Below are 25248 nucleotides of genomic sequence, written 5' to 3' on the forward strand. Positions count from 1 at the left end.
ACCTAGAAACACAATTTGGGTGAACCGGGAGTCGAACCCACAATCATAGGTTTCTGGCGTGCATAAGGGACGCAACTCTGCACAGCGAATCTCGGCAACTTAGACGACTGGGCCACCGATGCCCCCTGTTTTTATTGTGACAGGAGAGGGTGGACGGGTGTGAATGAGTGAAGTCTTGCTAAGTGCTATAACCGCGTGCGTGAATGTTGTTTATCTCTGTCGTCAGCAATATTCTACCACTAGACAGTGGCCTGTAATCAGTCGACTCTGGACAAGACAAATCAATGGTTGATAATATCAGCAACGCTCCACATTGTCTGTTAACGATAACATACAATCATCTGAGTCACCCTATCTGATTTTGTCGGTTCTCACGAAAAGCATCAGTGATCCACTTAATCCTTAATTGCTTAAGGGGTATGACGTTACGCAATATGGTCCGAAATTCAAGAAAAGGATTATTTCTTTCAGTAACTTTAAAAGTTCCACCCATTCTAACCCAAACAGATTTTAAAAAGTGCAACACGTTACTTAGTACCTGTATACACACAAAAAACTCATCCCTGGAAAATGTTTTATAAACGTGACAGAAAGATGAAGGCGAGTTTGGGTCATATCAACTTCATTGAAAAAAATCTTTCATTCCACCTATATATTTTTAATACTTTAAGAGCCATACATACAAAGCCTTTCATTGTCCAGAATATGTTCATTGTATAATAACAATGCCGCTTTGAAACTATACAAGTAAAGACGACATGTTGCCATCCATGGAGATGCTGTTGATACAGATGGTGGTGAAGTAGGAGGAACAAAACACATCTATGTCGTCGGTGTTTGCCTGCCACCTGACGTTGACCATAAATACCCCGTCGGGTTTGCTACCGTCAGGGAATCTGCAGTAGTACAGAACATCCAACATGACTCGTCTCCTGCTCCTCACAGCGTTAGCTGTCCTCTCTGCCTCCTGTCAGGGTAAGTTGTCTTCATCAGATTTCTCTCTCTTAACTTATATATAGTTTAAGTCTGAAGGCCAAAAGCCAATTTTTAATATTCCATGGATATATAGTTCAAGAATGGTGTTTAATTGCTTTCATTGTTTCGTTTTCTTTTCTTTGTTTGGGGTTGGGGTGGGGAGGGTAGTTTGTCTACATGATAACTTTTAGCCAATATTTTTATTCGTATTTGCATCCGTATCAAATGATTACAACATGTTTTCGACAATATACATAGTTTGGCAGGTAATGATGTGCAACCCCTATTTTGAGTGCCAATTAGCACAATCAAAAGAAGAGACTTGGTTGGGAAGTTTAACTTAGGCTGGAGGTATGTCGATGATCTGATGTCTTTCAATAATGATCAAATAGCCGATTCTCTTTAACTTCCCTGAACTGGAAATACAAGAAACCATTAAAACAACCTCATCTATTTCATATTTAGATCTGTTCATAATTGAGTGAGTGAGTTGGGTTTAACGCCATTTTTAACAGTATTCCAGTTATATCGCTCCGTGTCAGCTTAATGTGGGAGGAAAGCCCGAAGTGATGCAGGTCTCGGACGTTTACCACTTCGGTGAATCCCACGATCCCGTGTATGGTGCTAACAAGCCTAGAAACATAATTGGGGCGAACCTGGATTCGAACCCACGATCATAGGTTTCTGGTGTGCCTGGGGGACGCAACTCTGCACGGCGAATCGCGGCGACTAAGACGACTGGGCCACCCGTGCCCCCTCTATGCATAAAGATTCAAGAAGAAAGAGTTGACATTCGAGGCCTTAGAAAATCTTTGGAAACCTTTGCTGGTAAAAAAAGGGACCCAGATAAAACCATTTCAACATCCATGAGAAATGTGAAGGACATATCCGTATTTGACGCATCAGTGACCAAAATAATGTCCGATGCAATTCCGTATTTTGACTTGCCCCACATGTTCCCGAGGTTTTCATATAAACAATTGACTTACCTTTGCATGTGTTTGTGACGGGTGTCACCGGTGGGGCAGGATATGCTCACCTTCTCGCGAACACCTTGTATCATCACAACTTGATAGTGATTCGTAAACACGTGCTTATGATACAGTCGGAATCATACAATCAACTCTGCTTGTAGCAGATATCTTTGGATTATGAACATATTTTGCCGACTTTATTAATAAAACGACGTTGGTGGTTGGTGAAGCAAAATAGTGCCGTGCGCAAGTACCATCTTTTAACGTCTTTTGCGATAACCTCTCGAGGGCAGATGCTCTATCCACTGAACCACAGAGGCGGTCTTCAATTGGATTACTATTTAACACTTGTACCAATCAGCATCTTTTCACTCGTAATCATCATAAAACTGCATCACTGGGTGCACTGACAACATAAACAGCACTCAACAAATGCACACACTTGCAAGTTTGATATACGAATGACCATGGGTTTTCTTGGAAGGCAATTGAGCACAAACATCAACTATCGACGAGTTCTATATCCTTTGGTTACTCTAGTAAGAATATATGTGTGAAATCTACTACCGACAAATGGATAAACAATTACCTTCAATTTCAGCTGCTACCGATCCTTACATGAAGGTCAGCGGCACCTGTCATCTGTCACCTCGACGGGACAAACTTGTCAGGACTGATCGCTGCAGTCTCCAAACTCCCATGGATACATTGATAGTATACCAGTGTAAAATACACTCAATATTGTTCCAATATGTTATGTAAATATTAGCGTTTTCTGATATAATTATTAGCCAAATATAAATGGAATTAAAATATTCCTAAAGGTTTCATTACCTACAACATATCAACAAGTAATTCAATCTTGTAGACGTTCACGTGTCACACTGAACACTGACAGCTACATAGCAGGCTACAGTGATGTAAGATGGACGTATCCATCAAACCCATCGCGCTGAGTGAATTCTATTGTCCAGAGGCCGTAGTCGCGCCGGCGTAGAAGTTATTATTATGTAATAATACAGCATCACTACCTCGTGACGTATCGTCCGTCGGTCAAGAACTACATGAAGACAATGCACAATTCATTGACTAGGGAATCACTCAAAGTCAAAATGTACGAGGCGATTACTATAAAAGTCAAGCATCTCCACTGGTCAGTACACAACACCACTGACAGTAAACTGCTTGACTGTAATCGTTCCTCTTCTTCTTATTAAGGTAAGAAACATTTTATTATTTGATACATATTGTGTTCTGATACCCTGTATATTCGGATATTGATAATGGAAAATCATATTCAATTAATAGGTAATTACTGCTCATTTACGGACACATGTGGTGCTAAACACATTTCATAAAACATACAAAGTATAGTAAACATCTATTCATAGTACATACAAGTTCTGGTAAACAAATATCTCAAACACGCAAGTTATTGTGTTTGATCTTTCATACGTACATAGGTAATAATGAACGCTTCATTATTTAAACATACAAGGGACCCTTGCACATGCACAGTGCAAATATGTCTCCACAATCTTACATTAGCTTGTTAGAGTTAACCATCTATAGAAACACAGACTATCTAGAATATATCACACACATATATATAATATAGGACCAAATGTATCAAATAATAAAATGTTTCTTACCTGGGGGGTGGGGGGCGTGGTCTCAAATAAATATTTAAAGGATGGAACGGTCGGATCTCCCAAGGCTTTGGCAGATGGAGTTTATGTAAACAGTATTATCATTGCTGTAAGAGCGCGCAATCTTAAAAACATCCAAAAACTGATAATGGATAATACACATACCATGAATAAGGAAGCATAGGAAATCATAGATTTACCATCTAACCATGACGTTTGTAAGTTTATTTGACCCTCCAATAAGGGTTCAGTAAGTGTTTGGAAAATGAGTTGGTCCTTTTTAGCGCTCTCAGCCATACGTTTGAGATTGAGGTGACTATTATGGTCATTAGCTATGATGTTCGAAAATTTGTGTGAATAAATGTGAAAGTCTGGAATTTCAACTTTGACAGGAGATAGGTAGGTGGTGGTTCCTGTAAGTGATTCTAATGTATTGTCCTCAAAGAAATGTTGTAGTAAGGCCAAATTGACTGGATGAGAAGGAGTAACAGTGTTACTTGCGTTAGTGCATGAATTAAGACTTGCAGGAATAAATAGTGATTGGGTAGATAGCGCACATCGACATGGAATGGACAATATGCAGAAATTACAACCTTTTTCCATTTTTAAACCTGACTCGCAGTCCAATGAAATTAGAGGAACATGATAAACTAGTACTTTGGAAGGGGATATTTGAATGAAATTAGACTGTTTGGCAGTGATGAGAAAACGGAAGTTGCAAAACTGTTTAACATCTTTTACTTTGTTATGAAATAAGGACATAACACAGGACGACTGGGTGTTAGGTATCAAGGCGAGTTTGAAAAGACATTGTAATTATTTGAATCCTTCACACTGGGAAAGATGTTTGTATGTTAAGGGAACATGATATTGACCATCTGAAGAAACAGCTAAATATTTGGGTAAATCTAAAAGTTGGGTAGCATGAGCTGAAGTGGAGTTAATGGGAACAGGAAGAGAAATAATTTCATAAAAAGACATTGGTAATTTCATAGCTGAGATGGGGAATTTAACAGAAACATATACGTTCTTGTGGTGTCGAGCAAAGATGAATTCAGCCTGTGAATAATAGTAATTTGTGTTTTGGTGCATCAGTGTAAACGTTTTGTATTTGTCATGTATAATGGCAGTTATTTGCCGAATACTGTGTCTCATGTCCTGTGGTTGTACAAGGAGTGGAGAAAGTTTTCCTTTTGCTAGATCTTGAACACCTGAACTAAGCTGGTAGAGTTGGTGTTTTAAATGTGATGATTGCATCATGTGTTTGGTAAGCAGAGAAGACAAGAATACGTTTTCAGCTTGAAGGATCGAAAGAGCTGCATTTACCGAATATGTGATATTAGATATATCGTGTTGGTTTTGTTTCATCCCACGAATAATATTTTGGAACCTGTTATCAACTGATGCCATAAACGATGAAAGATGTTCTGAATGTTGACTTAAAGCATTGGTGATACGAGAACGATCCTTTGTAAGGGCATTGATGTGTTCAACTAAAACCTTCACATCGTCAAGTGTGGCTGTGTTAAAAAGTGATCGAGACAGATCACCTATAAAAGAAAATATAGCACGTTTAGTTTTGCTTGGTGATTGAAAGGTTGTGTGTGGAACCAATGTATGCACAAGTTTGACTGTTTCATTGAGTGTTGTCATGACATCGGTTTGAATTGAGTGTAGAATCATGTTAACATTATTCAATGCAGTACATTTGTGTGATTCGGAATGGCATTTTGGACGCATTGGCATGTGAACATGTTCTGGGAGGGGCAGTTCAAAAGTATGAAGCCATTGTTCTGTACCCATTGTAACATATGGATGAGCAAGGACTGGTTTGAAGACAATTCAATAGTTCAGTCTCTGGACGAAACCTGGAGTTGAGGAAACCGCAAATGGGAGAAGCATACTCAACAGTAGCAAGAAGTAGATCCACAGTGGTCCTGGAAGTGCGAAAGAGAAAAAAAATGATGTAGCTGTCTCATGGGTAGGGGTGAGGTAAAGCGGCCAACAATACCTTCTAGCACTTTTATAGCAAGACAGAACTACAATAATTTTCCAGGACAAAAAGGGGAAGGGAGGGATGGAATGGAACTATGATGTATGTGCACATACAAAAAAATTAAAAATTAAAATGGTATACCAGGTGTGGAATACTATATCTCTGTGATCTATTTCTTTGTAAAGTATGATTTCCATGGTCATTTCCTCTTTCTACCTGACATGGTCTTTGAGCTGTGGAATTGTCGTTTGGCATACTCACCAACATGCGAATCTGGTTCCCATGAGGTGGTGCCATCCTCTTTCCACTTCACATGGTACATTCTTGTACCATTTACCCATTTCGATGACAAGATCTTATCGACTTCAAAATAGTCAGATGATTGAAATTGATCTTTTTCACCTGACCGTTGTTGTCCTTGATCTGTTTGGTTGGGTGCTTGGCTGGTTTCTTGCCTTTTCTGATTGTTGGTTTGGGTGTCTTGTTGTGGTTGAGATTTGTGTTGTTCGTTTTGTGCTTGTTCTTGGTAGTGATGTTCTAGGTGTGTTGATCTGTCTCTTGGATCATCATACAGGATCAATCTGTTTGCATTTATCATGCTTTTCATGGGTTTGTTTGTTCGGCAACACCGTAGCTTGTATGTATAATTGGCTCCTAATCCAACTATGTAGTAAGGTCCTATGTACTTGGGCTGTAGTTTTGCGGATAAGCCAGGCTGCTTCTTTTCATTCTTCAGCAAAACTCGATCTTGAAGTTTGAAGCTGGGTTATTTGGCCTTTCTGTCATAGTAATGTTTATTTCTCTCCTGGCTCTTTCTGATGTTTGTCGATGCAATTTTGTGTACCATCTTCAGATGTTCAATGGTTGATTTAAGATGGGCATCTGCATCTTGACTAAGAGTTTCTTTAGGGATCAATGATGTGTCAAAGGGCAAGATCATTTCTCTCCCAAACAAGAGATGAAAAGGTGAGAACCCAGACGATTCTGATTGTGTAGTCCTAAAGGTCATCATGATGCTTGGAATCAACTCAGGGCAGTTTTAATGTTTTTCATTGCAGTATGTTCTCAAGGCTTGCTCTATGACGGCGTTACGACGCTCACAAGAAGCATTTGACATGGGATGATATGAACTGGTGCTATGACGTGTGACCTGAAACAGTTCACAAATAGCTGAAACCAGTTTTGACATGAAGGCTGCTCCACGGTCAGACACAATGGTACGAGGTGCCCCATAACGTGTAAAGATCTCATTATACAATTTAGTAGCAACTTCCTTAGCATCTTGTGTCTTTGTTGGAAAGGCTTCACACCATCCACTGAACGCATCAACAATCAAAAGGATGTGTTTATATCCTTCCGGTGACTGTGTGATTGGACCTATGAAATCCATATGGAGGCGAGAGAAAGGTTCTTCAACTGGTAATGGTGTCAATGGTGCTGGTCTGTTGTGATATCTACGTTTTGATCGTTGACAAGCATCACAAGATCTGATGTAGTCTTCAACATCTTGAAAAAGATGAGGCCAGAAGTATTTCTGAATCAATGCAGCTCTTGTGGCATCACGACCCTTGTGACATCCACCAGCAAGCGAGTCATGGTACGACTTCAAGGCATCTGGTCTGAAGATCGTTGGTAAAGCAATCTGAGTGATATGTCTCTCAGACGAGGGAATGTTCTTACCTCTGATTTGATAGAAATAGTATAGTTCTCCATTTTTCAAGTCATACTCTACTGACTTGTGCACCAATCCTTTGCTTTTCTTGTCTGTAAAATGTGATGGTATCTCAGACGTTTCCAAGTAATGGATGATGTGTTTGAAGTCTGGACATTATACCAGTGTAAAATACACTCAATATTGTTCCAATATGTTATGTAAGTATTAGCGTTTTCTGATATAAGTATTAGCCAAATATAAATGGAATTAAAATATTCATAAAGGTTTCATTACCTACAACATATCAACAAGCAATTCAATCTTATAGACGTTCACGTGTCACACTGAACACTGACAGCTACATAGCAGGCTACAGTGATGTAAGATGGACGTATCCATCAAACCCATCGCGCTGAGTGAATTCTATTGTCCAGAGGCCGTAGTCGCGCCGGCGTAGAAGTTATTATTATGTAATAATACAGCATCACTACCTCGTGACGTATCGTCCGTCGGTCAAGAACTACATGAAGACAATGCACAATTCATTGACTAGGGAATCACTCAAAGTCAAAATGTACGAGGCGATTACTATAAAAGTCAAGCATCTCCACTGGTCAGTACACAACACCACTGACAGTAAACTGCTTGACTGTAATCGTTCCTCTTCTTCTTATTAAGGTAAGAAACATTTTATTATTTGATACATTTGGTCCTATATTATATATATGTGTGTGATATATTCTAGATAGTCTGTGTTTCTATAGATGGTTAACTCTAACAAGCTATTGTAAGATTGTGGAGACATATTTGCACTGTGCATGTGCAAGGGTCCCTTGTATGTTTAAATAATGAAGCGTTCATTATTACCTATGTACGTATGAAAGATCAAACACAAAAACGTGCGTGTTTGAGATATTTGTTTACCAGAACTTGTATGTACTATGAATAGATGTTTACTATACTTTGTATGTTTTATGAAATGTGTTTAGCACCACATGTGTCCGTAAATGAGCAGTAATTACCTATTAATTGAATATGATTTTCCATTATCAATATCCGAATATACAGGGTATCAGAACACAATATGTATCAAATAAATGTCATGAAAGTAACGTTAATCGGGCGGTATGTTGAACGATAAAGACACAGACAGTTAGTCTGTATATCTAATGTTCGGCCGTCACAGAAACTGTTACTTTATCATATTTTGATACAAACGATGACAAAGCATTGATGAACTTAGAAATCAAATCTAACATCGTGATAAGTCAACTCCATGCAAATAAAACTATTCTGATTATCAATATCGTTCATATCCTACATCTACATGTTTTATTATACTTGGTTTGAGGTTATTGTTATTATCGTTTATCGCGTATATGTCTATCTACATTTAGTAAATAGCGTGTCTCACTTCGGACGTAATAAGCCAAGCGTATTTATAGTGACGTTACTTACAAAGGCAGTCACAGGTCATAATGTTGGTGTCATGATGTAATGCTCTCTCTAGACATGAAAGTGTGCTTAGCTCTACCTATAGCTATATCCCCTACCTTTCCAGCTTTCCCCCTCAAGTATTATAACCTTTGCTTATTCGATCGTTCTATCATTATTCTATATGTTTCATGCATTCATGCTATTATCATTACATGTACCATGTATTGCTATTATGTCTCTTGTACTCTGTATTATAAGACACAACACCACTGACAGTAAACTGCTTGACTGTAATCGTTCCTCTTCTTCTTATTAAGGTATAATCAAGTTCCCAAACCCGGGACAAAATCTTGATTATAATAGCTACTATTCCATCACCAACGGAGACGCCGGTGATAGATACGCAGGCGCTTCCACTACTGCCGAGGTCCTTCGGGAAAGACCAAAGATACGTTCTGGTTACTCTAGTGGCAGAAATGTGACATTCCTAAATGTGCTGCCACAACTACCGCTGCTCCAACAGCTGCTCCCGCATAGCAATGGCTGCCGCAACAACAGGAGGTGCATCTGGTAAGCCAATGACTGAATTTGGTACCCTATAAATACAATCCTGGTTTTATTGGACTTAAGCAAGGGTACATTTCCATAAATCCTAAATTACCTAAGAAATATTGGCTGAACAGGTCAAACTCGTCTTACTCTTGGAACAGGTTGTCCACAGTGTCAACGCGGTATTAACATAGGCGGACTTGTCGACTTTCACACAGTACACATAATCTGTGACATGACTGGTTAAGTATAAACTCGTAAACAGTTGGTCAGATGAACTTTTTAAGTTATTGTTGTCATTTTCAGCTGATTGTTACAACATTGTGAGTGGCACTGCCGTCTACAGCGGTACAACATCTGTCACCTCAAGTGGACAAACCTGTCAGGACCGGTATTTGCATGGATACATCGATAGCTTCTTCTCCATCACCAACGGAGATGCCGGTCCTGGCCATGCAGCCGCTTCCAACTACTGCCGAGATCCTTGGGGAGCTGGCAAGAGACCTTCTGGTTATCTGTGGTGTTACACTGCTAGTGGCAGTCCAAGATGGCAGAAATGTGACGTTCCACGTTGTTGATTTCCTGTGGAATGATAGTCAGCAATAAATACTTGTAAGATTCCCACTGCATCATTAGCTTGTGTTTATGAATCACGTACAATTGGTGATGATATCAGGTGTTTGCGAAAAGGTGAGTGTATCCTGCGCCACCCGTGGCACCCGCCACAAACACATGCAAATGCAAATCAAGTGTTCACCTGAAGAAAAAAACAAAGGTACATAATAGGGAATTGCATCGGACATAGTTTTTGTCACTGACTGTCAAAATTGGAAACGGTCCTTAGCTCAGGCTTTGAATGATGCAACCTTAATCAAACAACGTATGGCACTCTTTGAAATCTACAAGAAAGACCATTCTCGATTGTACCTCAAAGTTGTGATTTGCAGACAGCAAAGACTTGACCTGTTGGAATATTGCTCGACATAAAGGGAAAGTTGACAATTGGAAAGTTGAAGTCATCCCTCTTGTCATGACTACTGTGTTGTAGAAAGTATTTTGCAAATCCGATCTAAATAAAAAACAGATTGCAAAGGAATTTATGACCCGGAATCCTCATAGGTTCCCAATGTAGTCGCCTTTCATGACTAGCAAGTGGGACGCCTGGGTTCTGGGAACAGAAACATATTGATATAGTTGTCCATGCTCGAGATACCCCTTTTTAAGCATGACGTGTAAAAAAACAAAGGTTCGGTAACATGGTACGATGTTAATGTGTGGGGTGCAATTCATCAATTGCTGCCATTGTGTAATAGGTCATTTTCATGATATCACAAGCCAAGAATCACCTAGTTCTTGCGTTCTCGGTAATCAGTATAAAGTTCATTCTCCCCTGAATGGGAATTTTCTTGACATTGTGTGCCTTTCGATTCCTTTACAAATGTTTACGTCTAATACGCGCAAAAGTGTTCCTTGACAATAGGAATGTTAGTTTGCTAGAATACTCACAGTTGTTGCATACTAAAGAATCGCAAAATGGTGACCATTGAGAAGGTGAACTACGGTTTTACAATGTAAAGCTTATGAAAGTAAATATTATTCGAGCAGAACAGGATACCTCGAAATTGAAAACACGTTCCACCATGACGCAGTGAAGATAAATGATCACACGTTCGAGAAAGCTTTTGTGTTGTGGCATAGGTTGAGTCTAACATTAATTTGGTTAAATGATAGAATTCAAGGATCATGTACAACTCTTTTTTTTCATGAATATTTTTAATAAAAATATCGTCATTATCAATCGATGAAGCCCAGAGTAATATACTATCGACAAATATTCGGTGTAATCTGCCAAACAAAAAGTGATTTAATTCTGTGGTGTCACAATCAATTAATGAAATGAAACTATCGTTTTTTATACTTAATCACATGATTCACTTTGATGTAAATGCTGCAAACAACGGGTGTTAAACTGTTTACTTATGATCATAAAATTGAAAAAAAAAGAAAAGAAACGTGACATGTACCGAAATCTGATGGAAGAATCTAATACGATTTATCCTGATAATTTCATACTAATTAACAATATATGTGTAAAGGTATGTAGTTATAGTATCGATATCTGTTAGAACAGTTTGTTTACTTATTATCATAAAATTGGAAAAAAGAAAAAGAAACGTGACACGTACCGAAATCTGATGGAAGAACCTAATACGACTTATCCTGATAATTTCATACCACTTAACAATATATTTGTAAAAGTATGTGGTTATAGTAACGATATGTGGTAGAACAGTTTGTTTACTTATATACCGAAAGAAACGTGACATATACCCAAATCGTATGGAAGAACCTGAAACGATTTATCGTGATAATTTCATACTAATTCACAATATGTATTTCTAAAATGTACTTTGGAAAAAATTGGTTACTCTTGAAAAACAGAATACACAATACACAATTATATTATCATAATCCATAGTAAGTTATCACCAGGACAAGTGAGTTACAATATCTACCAGTCTTATAGTTCCAGTGAAGTTTACACCCTAAGATAGGTTATGTCATATTCTACATCTCTGCATGTTTCTTTAGTCAATGGTATATCCAGTGCGACACGACCGCCATTACCACACACAGTTCACTTTCAAGAACCTAGAAACATGTGCGTCAAAAGTAATTGCTCTGCCTCCAGTGGTTTAGATTATGACGTCACTGTATTGTGAACGTATTGCGAGACGTCATGCAGCGGTGCATGATGTTTTCGCTCTCGTGTGGCTGTACGTTAGAAACAGAGAAAATATGCCATTATAAATACACACGCTCCATTTGCTAATGTTTTGTTTAGTTTATAAAAAGTATGACAGTTTCACAAATATGTTTATTCACGTGAGGTCAACCGATTTTAAAACTTAAATTTTACTAAGAACACTCTTTTATGCAAAACTGTTAAGGTGGTTTATAATTTCCGTATATACCTCTATTGTAAGGTACAAATAATGCGGAGAAGTTAAAACGTTCAGAACAGGAAAGACACAAACTCCTTCCTATTTTATTGTAGAAAGTTGATTAAAAAATCTTTGAAAAAGTAATATTGGAGAAGTGTACTCCCACAGTTGTACACTTGATAAGACTGTTGTCGAGGTGTGTGCGTGCGTGCGTGCGTTTGTATGTCTGTGTGTGTGTGCGTGCGTGCGTGCGTGTGTGCGTTTGTATGTCTCTGTGTGTGTGCGTTTGTATGTCTGTGTGTGCGCGTTTGTATGTCTGTATGAGTGCGTGCGTGTGTGCGCGTGTGCGTGCGTGCGTGCATGCGTGTGTGTGTGCGTGTGTGCGTGTGCGTGTGTGTGTGTGTGTGTGTGTGTGTGTGTGTGTGTGTGTGTGTGTGTGCGTTGATCGACCAGCCGACCTTCCACTCTCCGGGCAGACGCTCTCTGGCAACACCAATAACAACAACCACTGCAAAAGCTAGATCTCCTGGCAGGAGAAGAGACATACATTAACATTACAACCAAACCACAAGATAAATGTAACGAAGTAACAATGTAAAACAATGTAAAGCTCCACTACTCCCCGACAACAGTAAGTTTTTATAATCCACTTCAGATCTGTATCGTTATGCTCGGGTGTAGCAAAACCAATGCTCAGGAATTTGGCCATGAAGTTGAACTAAAGCTACAGGCATATCGATGATCAGATATAGTTCAATAATACCTAATAACAATTTGCTGACAACTGATTTACTGAACTTGAAATTGAATAGACCAATGGCACCACCATATCTGTTTAATATTTAGATCCATAAAGATTCAGAGAGACAAAAAATATCAAGGATTGTTTGACATTAAGGATGACTTCAACTTTCCCTTTACGTCCAGCAATACCTCAGCATCTCCAGCCTTTGGTGTCTACTTTACACAACCTTTACGTCAAGCAATACCTCAGCATCTCCAGCCTTTGGTGTCTACTTTACACAACCTTTACATCCAGCAATACCTCAGCATCTCCAGCCTTTGGTGTCTACTTTACACAACCTTTACGTCCAGCAATACCTCAGCATCTCCAGCCTTTGGTGTCTACTTTACACAACCTTTACGTCAAGCAATACCTCAGCATCTCCAGCCTTTGGTGTCTACTTTACACAACCTTTACGTCAAGCAATACCTCAGCATCTCCAGCCTTTGGTGTCTACTTTACACAACCTTTACGTCCAGCAATACCTCAGCATCTCCAGCCTTTGGTGTCTACTTTACACAACCTTTACGTCCAGCAATACCTCAGCATCTCCAGCCTTTGGTGTCTACTTTACACAACCTTTACGTCAAGCAATACCTCAGCATCTCCAGCCTTTGGTGTCTACTTTACACAACCTTTACGTCAAGCAATACCTCAGCATCTCCAGCCTTTGGTGTCTACTTTACACAACCTTTACGTCAAGCAATACCTCAGCATCTCCAGCCTTTGGTGTCTACTTTACACAACCTTTACATCCAGCAATACCTCAGCATCTCCAGCCTTTGGTGTCTACTTTACACAACCTTTACGTCCAGCAATACCTCAGCATCTCCAGCCTTTGGTGTCTACTTTACACAACCTTTACGTCAAGCAATACCTCAGCATCTCCAGCCTTTGGTGTCTACTTTACACAACCTTTACGTCAAGCAATACCTCAGCATCTCCAGCCTTTGGTGTCTACTTTACACAACCTTTACGTCCAGCAATACCTCAGCATCTCCAGCCTTTGGTGTCTACTTTACACAACCTTTACGTCCAGCAATACCTCAGCATCTCCAGCCTTTGGTGTCTACTTTACACAACCTTTACATCCAGCAATACCTCAGCATCTCTAGCCTTTGGTGTCTACTTTACACAACCTTTACGTCCAGCAATACCTCAGCATCTCCAGCCTTTGGTGTCTACTTTACACAACCTTTACGTCCAGCAATACCTCAGCATCTCCGGCCTTTGGTGTCTACTTTACACAACCTTTACGTCAAGCAATACCTCAGCATCTCCAGCCTTTGGTGTCTACTTTACACAACCTTTACGTCAAGCAATACCTCAGCATCTCCAGCCTTTGGTGTCTACTTTACACAACCTTTACGTCCAGCAATACCTCAGCATCTCCAGCCTTTGGTGTCTACTTTACACAACCTTTACGTCCAGCAATACCTCAGCATCTCCGGCCTTTGGTGTCTACTTTACACAACCTTTACGTCAAGCAATACCTCAGCATCTCCAGCCTTTGGTGTCTACTTTACACAACCTTTACGTCAAGCAATACCTCAGCATCTCCAGCCTTTGGTGTCTACTTTACACAACCTTTACGTCCAGCAATACCTCAGCATCTCCAGCCTTTGGTGTCTACTTTACACAACCTTTACGTCCAGCAATACCTCAGCATCTCCAGCCTTTGGTGTCTACTTTACACAACCTTTACGTCAAGCAATACCTCAGCATCTCCAGCCTTTGGTGTCTACTTTACACAACCTTTACGTCAAGCAATACCTCAGCATCTCCAGCCTTTGGTGTCTACTTTACACAACCTTTACGTCCAGCAATACCTCAGCATCTCCAGCCTTTGGTGTCTACTTTACACAACCTTTACGTCCAGCAATACCTCAGCATCTCCAGCCTTTGGTGTCTACTTTACACAACCTTTACATCCAGCAATACCTCAGCATCTCCAGCCTTTGGTGTCTACTTTACACAACCTTTACGTCCAGCAATACCTCAGCATCTCCAGCCTTTGGTGTCTACTTTACACAACCTTTACGTCCAGCAATACCTCAGCATCTCCAGCCTTTGGTGTCTACTTTACACAACCTTTACGTCCAGCAATACCTCAGCATCTCCAGCCTTTGGTGTCTACTTTACACAACCTTTACATCCAGCAATACCTCAGCATCTCCAGCCTTTGGTGTCTACTTTACACAACCTTTACGTCCAGCAATACCTCAGCATCTCCAGCCTTTGGTGTCTACTTTACACAACCTTTACGTCCAGCAATACCTCAGCATCTCCAGCCTTTGGTGTCTACTTTACACAACCTTTACGTCCAGCAATACCTCAGCATCTCCAACCTTTGGTGTCTACTTTACACAACCTTTACGTCAAGCAATACCTCAGCATCTCCAGCCTTTGGTGTCTACTTTACACAACCTTTACGTCCAGCAATACCTCAGCATCTCCAGCCTTTGGTGTCTACTTTACACAACCTTTACGTCCAGCAATACCTCAACATCTCCAGCCTTTGGTGTCTACTTTACACAACCTTTACGTCCAGCAATACCTCAGCATCTCCAGCCTTTGGTGTCTACTTTACACAACCTTTACGTCCAGCAATACCTCAGCATCTCCAGCCTTTGGTGTCTACTTTACACAACCTTTACGTCCAGCAATACCTCAGCATCTCCAGCCTTTGGTGTCTACTTTACACAACCTTTACGTCCAGCAATACCTCAGCATCTCCAGCCTTTGGTGTCTACTTTACACAACCTTTACGTCAAGCAATACCTCAGCATCTCCAGCCTTTGGTGTCTACTTTACACAACCTTTACGTCAAGCAATACCTCAGCATCTCCAGCCTTTGGTGTCTACTTTACACAACCTTTACGTCAAGCAATACCTCAGCATCTCCAGCCTTTGGTGTCTACTTTACACAACCTTTACGTCAAGCAATACCTCAGCATCTCCAGCCTTTGGTGTCTACTTTACACAACCTTTACGTTCAGCAATACCTCAGCATCTCCAGCCTTTGGTGTCTACTTTACACAACCTTTACGTCCAGCAATACCTTAGCATCTCCAGCCTTTGGTGTCTACTTTTCACAACCTTTGAGGTGCAATCGAGCATGTTTTTCTACCGCGTTTTCAAAGTGCGACACAGGAACATTGCATACAAGTTATTTGATTCAGGTTTCAACACTCAAGGCTGAAGGGTATTTCCATCAGCGGCGAGAAAATTATGCCTGATGCAATTCCCTAGTTAGGTTTGTATCATATGTTATTCTGTTTTGTTCATATGATCTTTGATTTGCCTTTGCATGTGTTTGTGACGAGTGCCACCAATGTGACAGGAGAAGTTCATCTTTTCGCGAACACCTGGTGTCATCCGTATTTTATAGCTATCCCAGGTGCCTGTTTATAACATAGTTTTGAAACATACAGTGGTGGAAACTGTGTTATTGTAGAAAGGATTTGGTCGATTTCATTTTCAGTTCCTCGACAGTTTATTCGTACTTTCATAAGTATTAATTGAAAACGGAATCGGATCTACTCATTTATTTGAATTATTAATCCCCTTTCTTTTCAGACTTCAATGGCAACAAATATTTCCCACATCGGACCGCTTTGTTTTCGAGTTTTGTGTACCTTAGATATATTGATTAATTATATTTTTTAAGAGCACTGAAGCAACCCCAACCATCAAACAAAACTGCATCAGATAGTTAACAAAATGATCCAGAGACCCCTGAGCTGCAAGCACTTAATATTGATGCCACTTGACTTATAAAGATTAAGTCACCGATGTGGCAGAGAAGAGGCAGAGAGGAAAGCTAACGCTGTGAGGAGCAGGAGACGAGTCATGTTGAATGTTCTGTACCACTGCAGATTTCCTGACGGTAGCAACCCCGACGGGGCTATTTATGGTCAACGTCAGATGAAAGGCAAACATCGACTACGTAGATGTGTTTTGTTCTTTCTACGTCACTACCATCTGTGTCAACATCATCTTCGTGGAAGGCAACATGTCGTCTTTTGTGTCTTTGGCAGTTATGACGTCCTTTTCCTTTGTCTTAATGAGTTTTAAAGTTTCCAAGCAACATTATAGATAGTGGTAGTTGTATTTCAGCATGTCCAACCCCTTGCAAGACAATGTCCTTTGTTGTATAGAATCCATGGCAGCCATTGTAACCAACACATCGACATTTATCGACATTTCGAAAGCGAGGTCCGCATATTTGCCATTTTTTTCCTGAATCTTTTTCAATCACATTAGTGTCAAAAGGGACAGGATATTCAATAATATAAATGATTTTATTGGATTTATCAAAAAGGACAAGTTCAGGTTTGTTGGCCTGGATACGTCTGAGGTTGTATACGGGCCTATTCCAAAGAATTGTGTATTTATCATTTTCCATGATACCCTCTACATATTCCGGGTCGTACCATGGGTGGACCTCTGTGTCAAAACCACAAAAATGGCGAGGACAGTAATAAAATGATCGAGCTACACCATCATGTCGCTTAAGATACTGTGTTTGTGCCAAAGTTGGGCATCCACTGACAATGTGTTGAACAATCTCATTAAATTCATTACATAATCTTCGTTTCATATTGACATTTTGATGCAAAATCACACACTGACGGTTTCGAGTGTGAAGTGACTGGTCCTGAGCAGCAAACAGAAAACCTTTTGTTTCCTTTTTCAGGCCAGACGACTTCATCCAAGCGAAGGACTCTGCAGGATTGCTGATCTTCTCAACACACTGCACATAAACTCGATGCATCGGTCGTTCAGATAGCCTCTCCTTGGTAGTGTAAAAATCATTCTAACATGAAGAGCCTCCACATTAATCAAACTACGCCCTCCCATCATAACTGGTAAATATAAGCGATTGTGGGAAGAGCGAGGGTGGTGGGATCTATTGTCTGTCATGATTCTTCGTGTTTGGGTGTCAGTACCGTGAATGTCTTGTTTCGTCCAATCAACAATACCGAAAGAATACGATTTTTTTTATTATTTACAGATTAAAATAAAAAAATCAGCAAAGAGGGTTTGGGTGATCCTGGCACAGTCAGGATGACTAGGCTCATCATCAGCTCAGGGCCCTTGGCCCTTCTACACGCAGCCTTGACAGCGAATGGGACTTCTCCGAGGAAGCGCTGCCTTGTCAAAGAATGGAGAATGTGAAGACTCCCCAACACTGCAGCCTTCTGCATTACCCAGATTGTCAAAAGGGCTGTATTCCTGATAGAAGGACAAGATCAGGTTTGTTGTCCTGGATACGTCTAAGGCTATAAATGGGCCTATTCCAAAGAATTTTGTATTTATCATTTTCCATGACGCTCTCTACATATTCCGGGTCGTACCACGGGTGGACCTCTGTGTCAAAACCACAAGCATGGCGAAGACGGTAATAAAATGATCGAGCTACACCATCATGTCACTTTAGACACTGTGTTTGTGCCAAAGCTGGGCATTCACTGACAATGTGTTGGACAGTCTTATCAAATTCATTACATAATCTAGATTTATCTTCTCCAGAGTCGGGGGCGGTCGGGTAGCCTAGTGGTTAAAGCGTTCGCTCGTCACGCCGAAGACCCGGGTTCGATTCCCGTCATGGGTACAATGTGTGAAGCCCATTTCTGGTGTCGCCCGCCGTGATATTGCTGGAATATTGCTAAAAGCGGCGTATAACCAAACTCACTCACTCACTCCTCCAGAGTCGACTAATTACAGGCCTCTGTCTAGTGGTGGAATATTGCTGACGGCAGAGATAAATAATAATAATAATAACAATAATAATTTCGTTTTTTCCAAAAAGAATACGAAATTATGATGATGATGATGATTATTATTATTATTATTTATCTGTGCCGTCAGCAATATTCCACTACTAGACAGAGGCCTGTAATCAGTCGACTGTGGACAAGACAAATCACTGGTTAATAATATCAGCAACGCCCCACAGCGTCTGTTTAACGATAACATACAATCATCCGAGTCACCCTATCTGATTTAGTCTGTTCTCACGAAAAGCATCAGTGATCCATTTGACCCCTAAAAGCTTCAGGGATCATATCGATATGACGTTATGAGCTGTGGTTAGAATAACAAGAATAGACATTACTTCTTTAAATATGTACATTGGAGAGCTCTCTGGAGATTGTTAATAAACGAGACAGAAAGATGAGGTTAGGTTGGGTCATAAACATTTCATCCTACCTATATATTGTTCTATATTGCCCTATACCTGAAAGCCATACGTGTACTTTCATTGTTCAGAATGTGTTCATTGTATAAGTAACAATGCCCACTTTGATACTCTACAAGTAAAGACGACATGTTGCAATCCATTGAGATGCTGTTGACACAGATGGTGGCGAAGTAGAAGGAACAAAACACATCTACGTAGTCGATGTTTGCCAGCCACCTGACGTTGACCATAAATAGCCCCGTCGGGGTTGCTACCGCCAGGAAATCTGCAGTGGTACAGAAGATCTAACATGACTCGTCTCCTGCTCCTCACAGCGTTAGCTTTCCTGTTTGCCTCCTGTCAGGGTAAGTTGTCTTCATGAAATGTCTCTACCTTGAAAGATATATTTTATGTCCAAAGGCCCAAAGATAACTTCAATGTTCAATGATCATATATTCCACGAATGGTGCTTGCCTTTATCCTGTTTGGGTTATGTGTCTACATGTTAACTCTGCTCAATCTCTTTATCCGTATTCGCATACTGAACAGCTCACCCTAGCCATCGAAATATATGCTGTACCAAACACAAACATTTTCGACATGACTATCATTAACAAACAACAGACGGACGCTGTGATAGACGCGAAAGCTTCGACAAAGGAGGATGGTGATGTTCACAGCGTTGGAGCGGGTGATGGCTTCATCACGTGACAAGATTGTTTGTGTTGGTTCTGTTAACATATCTCAATCAAAATGCCCAATCTTTTCGCAAACACCTGAATGCTGATTCTGAATGCGCATGATATATTCGGAATCGTACAATGCTGCAAAATGAAAACGTGTTAGTTGTTGAACGAACGATGCAGTTGGACATGGATACCCCTACTCAGACGCTTTATCCACTTGACCACGAAGGCATCCTGTGATTGTATCATAATTTGAACACTTAATATACCGATCAATACTTTTTCACTGGTTATCACCTTAAAACAGCATCATCGGGTACGCTGACAACATACACAGCACTCTAAGGTCACATCAACAATGCACACACTTGAAATGAAAGGGTTTTCCAGGGCTGTGGATATACGGGTGGTGTATGGCTTTGTTGGAGGGGAGTCAAGTACAAACACCAACGATCAAATAATTTTGTAAGTGTTTGCAGAAAATACTGTTCTGCGTTTCTGACATTTGTGCTATTGGTAGGACTAATATTATCAGGTTGTTTCATATCCTTTGGTTACTGTAGTTGGAATATATGTGTGAAATCTACTACCGACATATATATAGTAACATTTAATTTCAGCTGCTACTGATTGTTACACCATTGTGAGCGGCACTGCCGTCTACAGCGGTACAACATCTGTCACCAGAAATGGTCACACCTGTCAGGACTGGTCATCTCAGTCTCCAAACTCCCATGGATACATCGATAGCTTCTTCTCCATCACCAACGGAGATGCCGGTCCTGGACATGCAGCCGCTTCCAACTACTGCCGAGATCCTTGGGGAGCTGGCAAGAGACCATCTGGTTACCTGTGGTGCTACATTGCTAGTGGCAATCCAAGATGGGAGAGATGTGACGTACCTAAATGTGCTGCCACAACCACTGCTGCAGCAACAACAACGGCTGCAGCAACAACCACTGCTGCCGTAACAACAGCCGCAACTACAACAGCTGCCACAACCACTGCTGCTGCAACAACAACGGCTGCAGTAACAACAACTGCTGCGGCAACAACAACGGCTGCAGCAACAACCACTGCCGCTGCAACAACAACTGCTGCAGTAACAACAGCTGCTGCTGCAACAACAACGGCTGCAGTAACAACAACTGCTGCCGCAACAACAGCCGGTGCATCTGGTAAGCCAAGGATAGCAATGTGCCCCTATAGTTAACTTCATTTAACCAATGGTATCATGGTATCAATCCATAAAACTCTGGAATATATTTTACAATCAGTCTCTTTCTTTTTCAATTTAGAGAACTGTGCTAGGATGTACGAATGCAAAACTATACATACCAGTGTCCAAGGATAAATATCGATGATGTGTTAAATGGCTAAATTACATCAGTTATGTATACAGCCTCAGACGTATCCAGGCCAACAAACCTGATCTTGTCCTTTTTGGTAAATCCAATGAAATCATTTCTATTATTGAATTTTTCTGTCCCTTTTGACACTAATGTGATAGACAAGATTCAGGAAAAAACATGGCAAATATGCAGACCTCACTTTCGAAATGTCACGCTTGCATCCAGTATGAGATGCTGGGTCAATTGACGTTTGAGACATCCCACATACAATCTCAAATTTCTTTTAGAAATATAAACATCAAATGCTAAAGGCAGTCTTACCCGTCCTTAAAGCTTGCTACTTGTCCACTATGGCAATATGATATTAACACGGGTTGAGTTGGTGATTGTTTCACACGACATCAATAATCTGTGACATGACTAAGTAAGCTTAACCTCTTCATCAGATTTATGTAGGGAATGCTAGCATTATTTCTATTGGTTCGCCGAATCCAGACCTGAATCATTTATGAATCATGAATAAACGACTGGTATGTTTTGATCCAAGTCGCTTTGAAAATAGACTTGATGTGGTCAATAGTTTGTAGTCATTTAAACAATCGTCTACCGTTAGAATTTGGTTCATCCTTAACCTGATATTCTGTAATGTAACAGGTTGTTAATTCGAAGTTGCAGTCGCGACTCCATTTAGTTAATAAAACTGTGTTCACTTGCTGTTTCAAGTTTTTCTTGTTTGACATTTTGACCTATTCCTTTGACTCTTTAACATATAAACCTGTTCATAAGGTGTTCTTATGTGTACTGCAATCTGTAACACTTATGTGTTGTCTTCATCAGCTAGTAGTTATATAATGCAGGTTATTTTGTGCAAAGAATTATGCAGTTGAACATGGATACCCCACTCAGATGCTTTATCCAACAGACAACGAAGGCAACCTTTGATAAAATCCCAATTTGAACATTTATTTTAAGTTTGAATGTTATGTACTTAGACATGTACCTTGTAAAACGTTTTAAAAAGGAGGTGGACATATCAAAGAAAAGATGACCTCCTTCTTGTGGTCAGATGCATTTTTAAAGTTATGACTGTCACTTTCAGCTACTGATTGTTACACCATTGTGAGCCGCACTGCCGTCTACAGCGGTACAACATCTGTCACCAGAAATGGACACACCTGTCAGGACTGGTCATCTCAGTCTCCAAACTCCCATGGGTACATCGATAGCTTCTTCTCCATCACCAACGGAGATGCCGGTCCTGGACATGCAGCTGCTTCCAACTACTGCCGAGATCCTTGGGGAGCTGGCAAGAGGCCTTCTGGTTACCTGTGGTGCTACATTGCTAGTGGCAATCCAAGATGGGAGAGATGTGACGTACCTAAATGTGCTGCCACAACCACTGCTGCTGCCACAACAACGGCTGCTGCCACAACAACGGCTGCTGCCACAACTACTGCTCCTGCAACAACAACGGCTGCAATAACAACAACGGCTGCAGCAACAACCACTGCTGCTGCAACAACGAGTGGCACTACAACAACTGGCACTACAACTACTGGTACTACAACAACTTCTGCAACAACAACATCTGCTACGACAACTGCAGGTGTGTAGTGACTGTTCCAAAGGGAAGGGTTCCACGATTTCTTAAAGTGATCTTTAAAACGCCTTTTGACATTTCATTAAGGGGAAAGCTGTTTTATATATCTAATGTAATGTATGTTACATTTTGTAAATAATAAGTTATTTAGTTATTGATTCAAAACGCCACGTCTAGTCATGCAGTGAATATAAGCTGGTCCTATAAATATATGTGTTCATGTCCATGTCAGTCAAACCTAGGATTTCACTATATATCTCTGATTTATACAGTGGTTCCTGAAAGTAGTGTGTTAGTACAATAGTTTTAATAGCCTTTTACAATATCATAATACCATGCTGTTGTTCCTTACTGGAACTAGTTTATGTTCCATATAATGGATGTTGTGTACGTTGTTAGTATTAAAGCATGCATCTAAATGCACGCTTTTCACTTTCAGCTGATTGTTACACCATTGTCAGTGGCACTGCCGTCTACAGCGGTACAACATCTGTCACCTCAAGTGGACACACCTGTCAGGACTGGTCATCGCAGTCTCCAAACTCCCATGGATACATCGATAGCTTCTTCTCCATCACCAACGGAGATGCCGGTCCTGGCCATGCAGCCGCTTCCAACTACTGCCGAGATCCTTGGGGACCTGGCAAGAGACCTTCTGGTTATCTATGGTGCTACACTGCCAGTGGCAGTCCAAGATGGCAGAGATGTGACGTTCCACGTTGTTGATTTCCTGTTGAAAGATAATCAGCAATAAATACTTAAAGCTTTCACAAACTGGTTTTGTTTTTAACACATACATAGATTATGGCTGGCAGTAATGAGTTGAACCTGATATCAATAAACAGACTAATTAAGTGCTAATATTCATCCAAATAAATAAAAGCGACAAAGCCAATAATCATAAGAAATCTCTGCTTAAAGCAGAGCCCGTTGTACGATTCCGACTGAATCACAAGAATGTGTTCTGGGAGAGATGAGCGCATCCTGCCCCACCAGTGACCTTATCTTTATAAGTCGTTTCTGTCTCTCAGTTACGCTATGAGATTCCTTGAGGTTACAGTTAGGTATAAACGTATGTGATGCAGTTGGTTAATGATTGATCTGTTTAAAACATGCATTATTTGATTTTTCATAGTGTAATTCACTAATTTGCCACTAATATTTTATGTTTAATGAGTCTGATCTTTTAGTCATGTCAGTTAATTCTTTCAGGTTATTGCAACATATCTGGTTGTTTTCGGTATTGCGTCTGGTTCATTTTGGCAGCGTATCTGACATCATGATCTAAAAGCCAGAGGTTGTGGTCGATCTTTGAAATCGTTCCTTGCTTAATTCAGTTTTTATGTAAGTAACACATTACTCGTACACGAAAGCGGTCCAATGGCGGCCAGATATGTTACCATTGAAATTCTACATAGAGGATTAATAAATCAAACAAATAAATAGATCCGAGACCCTTTCCACTTGATACGAAAGGGAGATCCGTCAAGGATTTAAAATTAAAAGCGACAAAACCCTTGCCATAAATTTCAGCCATTGTACGATTTCAACTATATCATCAGCATCTGTCTAGAATATAGAAATATTATATAGCGCCACTAAATACAAGAAACCAAACCATTTCCATAATCATAAACAAAAATCGCTACCTATTATACGATTCCGACTACATAATAAGCGAGGCGGTCGGGTAGCCTAGTGGTTAAAGCGTTCGCTTGTCATGCCGAAGACCCGGGTTCGATTCCCGATATGGGTACAATGTGTGTCCCCCCCGCCGTGATATTGCTGGAATATTGCTAAAAGCGGCGTAAAACCATACCCACTCACATAATAAGCATGTGATGATACCAGGTGTTCGCGAAAATTATCATTACTATTATATTCAGATTAAAATAAATAAATGCAGCAAAGAGGGTTGGTTGATCCTGGCACAGTCAGGCTGGTTAGGTTCATCATCAGCTCAGGGCCCTTGTCCCATCTACTCGCAGTCCAGACAGCGAATGGGACTTCTCCCAGGAAGCGCTGCCTTGTCAAACCCACCTAAAACCTTTTGGAGAATGTGAAGACTCCCCAACACTGCATCCTTCTGCATTACCCAGATTGTCAAAAGGGCTGTATTCCTGGTAGCAAACCCGGGTACTCTCCCAATGGCATTCAACAGATTTGGAGGTACCAAAACTAAGGCACCGAAGACAATGGGGAGTCGGACAGCTTAGTACTTGGGATGCAAGCGTGACATTTCGAAAGCGAGGTCCGCATATTTGCCATCATCATCATGTTTTTCCTCAATCTTCACAATCACATAAGTGTCAGAGGGGACAAAAAAGTCAATGATATCAATGATTTCATTGGATTTATCACAAAGGACAAGATCAAGTTTGTTGGTCTGAATACGTCTGAGGCTGCATACAGGCTTATTCCATTGAGTTTTATATTTATCATATTCCATGACGCCCTCTT

The 25248-nt window shown here is 40.5% G+C and overlaps 1 protein-coding gene across 1 annotated transcript; it reads left to right on the top strand.

Moving 5' to 3' along the window:
* The first annotated feature begins 914 nt into the window (after window positions 1–914).
* On the top strand, window positions 915–23531 carry LOC139470683 (plasminogen-like). Its single transcript, XM_071252924.1, has 4 exons — window positions 915–975; window positions 20457–21014; window positions 22288–22794; window positions 23228–23531. The coding sequence occupies exons 1-4, from the start codon at window positions 921–923 to the stop codon at window positions 23512–23514; spliced, it is 1407 nt and encodes a 468-aa protein (XP_071109025.1). The 5' UTR covers window positions 915–920; the 3' UTR covers window positions 23515–23531.
* Window positions 23532–25248: the final 1717 nt, after the last annotated feature.

This window comes from Haliotis cracherodii, unplaced genomic scaffold (assembly GCF_022045235.1).
Source record: "Haliotis cracherodii isolate W230 unplaced genomic scaffold, xgHalCrac1.p SCAF_21, whole genome shotgun sequence".
Taxonomy (NCBI): Eukaryota; Metazoa; Mollusca; class Gastropoda; order Lepetellida; family Haliotidae; genus Haliotis; species Haliotis cracherodii.

Excerpts from the sequence above, each read along its gene's own strand:
- LOC139470683 (XM_071252924.1), top strand. The coding sequence starts at position 921 with ATGACTCGTCTCCTGCTCCTCACAGCGTTAGCTGTCCTCTCTGCCTCC. Across the intron at positions 21,015-22,287 it reads AACAACAGCCGGTGCATCTG|CTACTGATTGTTACACCATT; the intron begins GTAAGCCAAGGA and ends TGTCACTTTCAG. Across the intron at positions 22,795-23,227 it reads ATCTGCTACGACAACTGCAG|CTGATTGTTACACCATTGTC; the intron begins GTGTGTAGTGAC and ends TTTCACTTTCAG.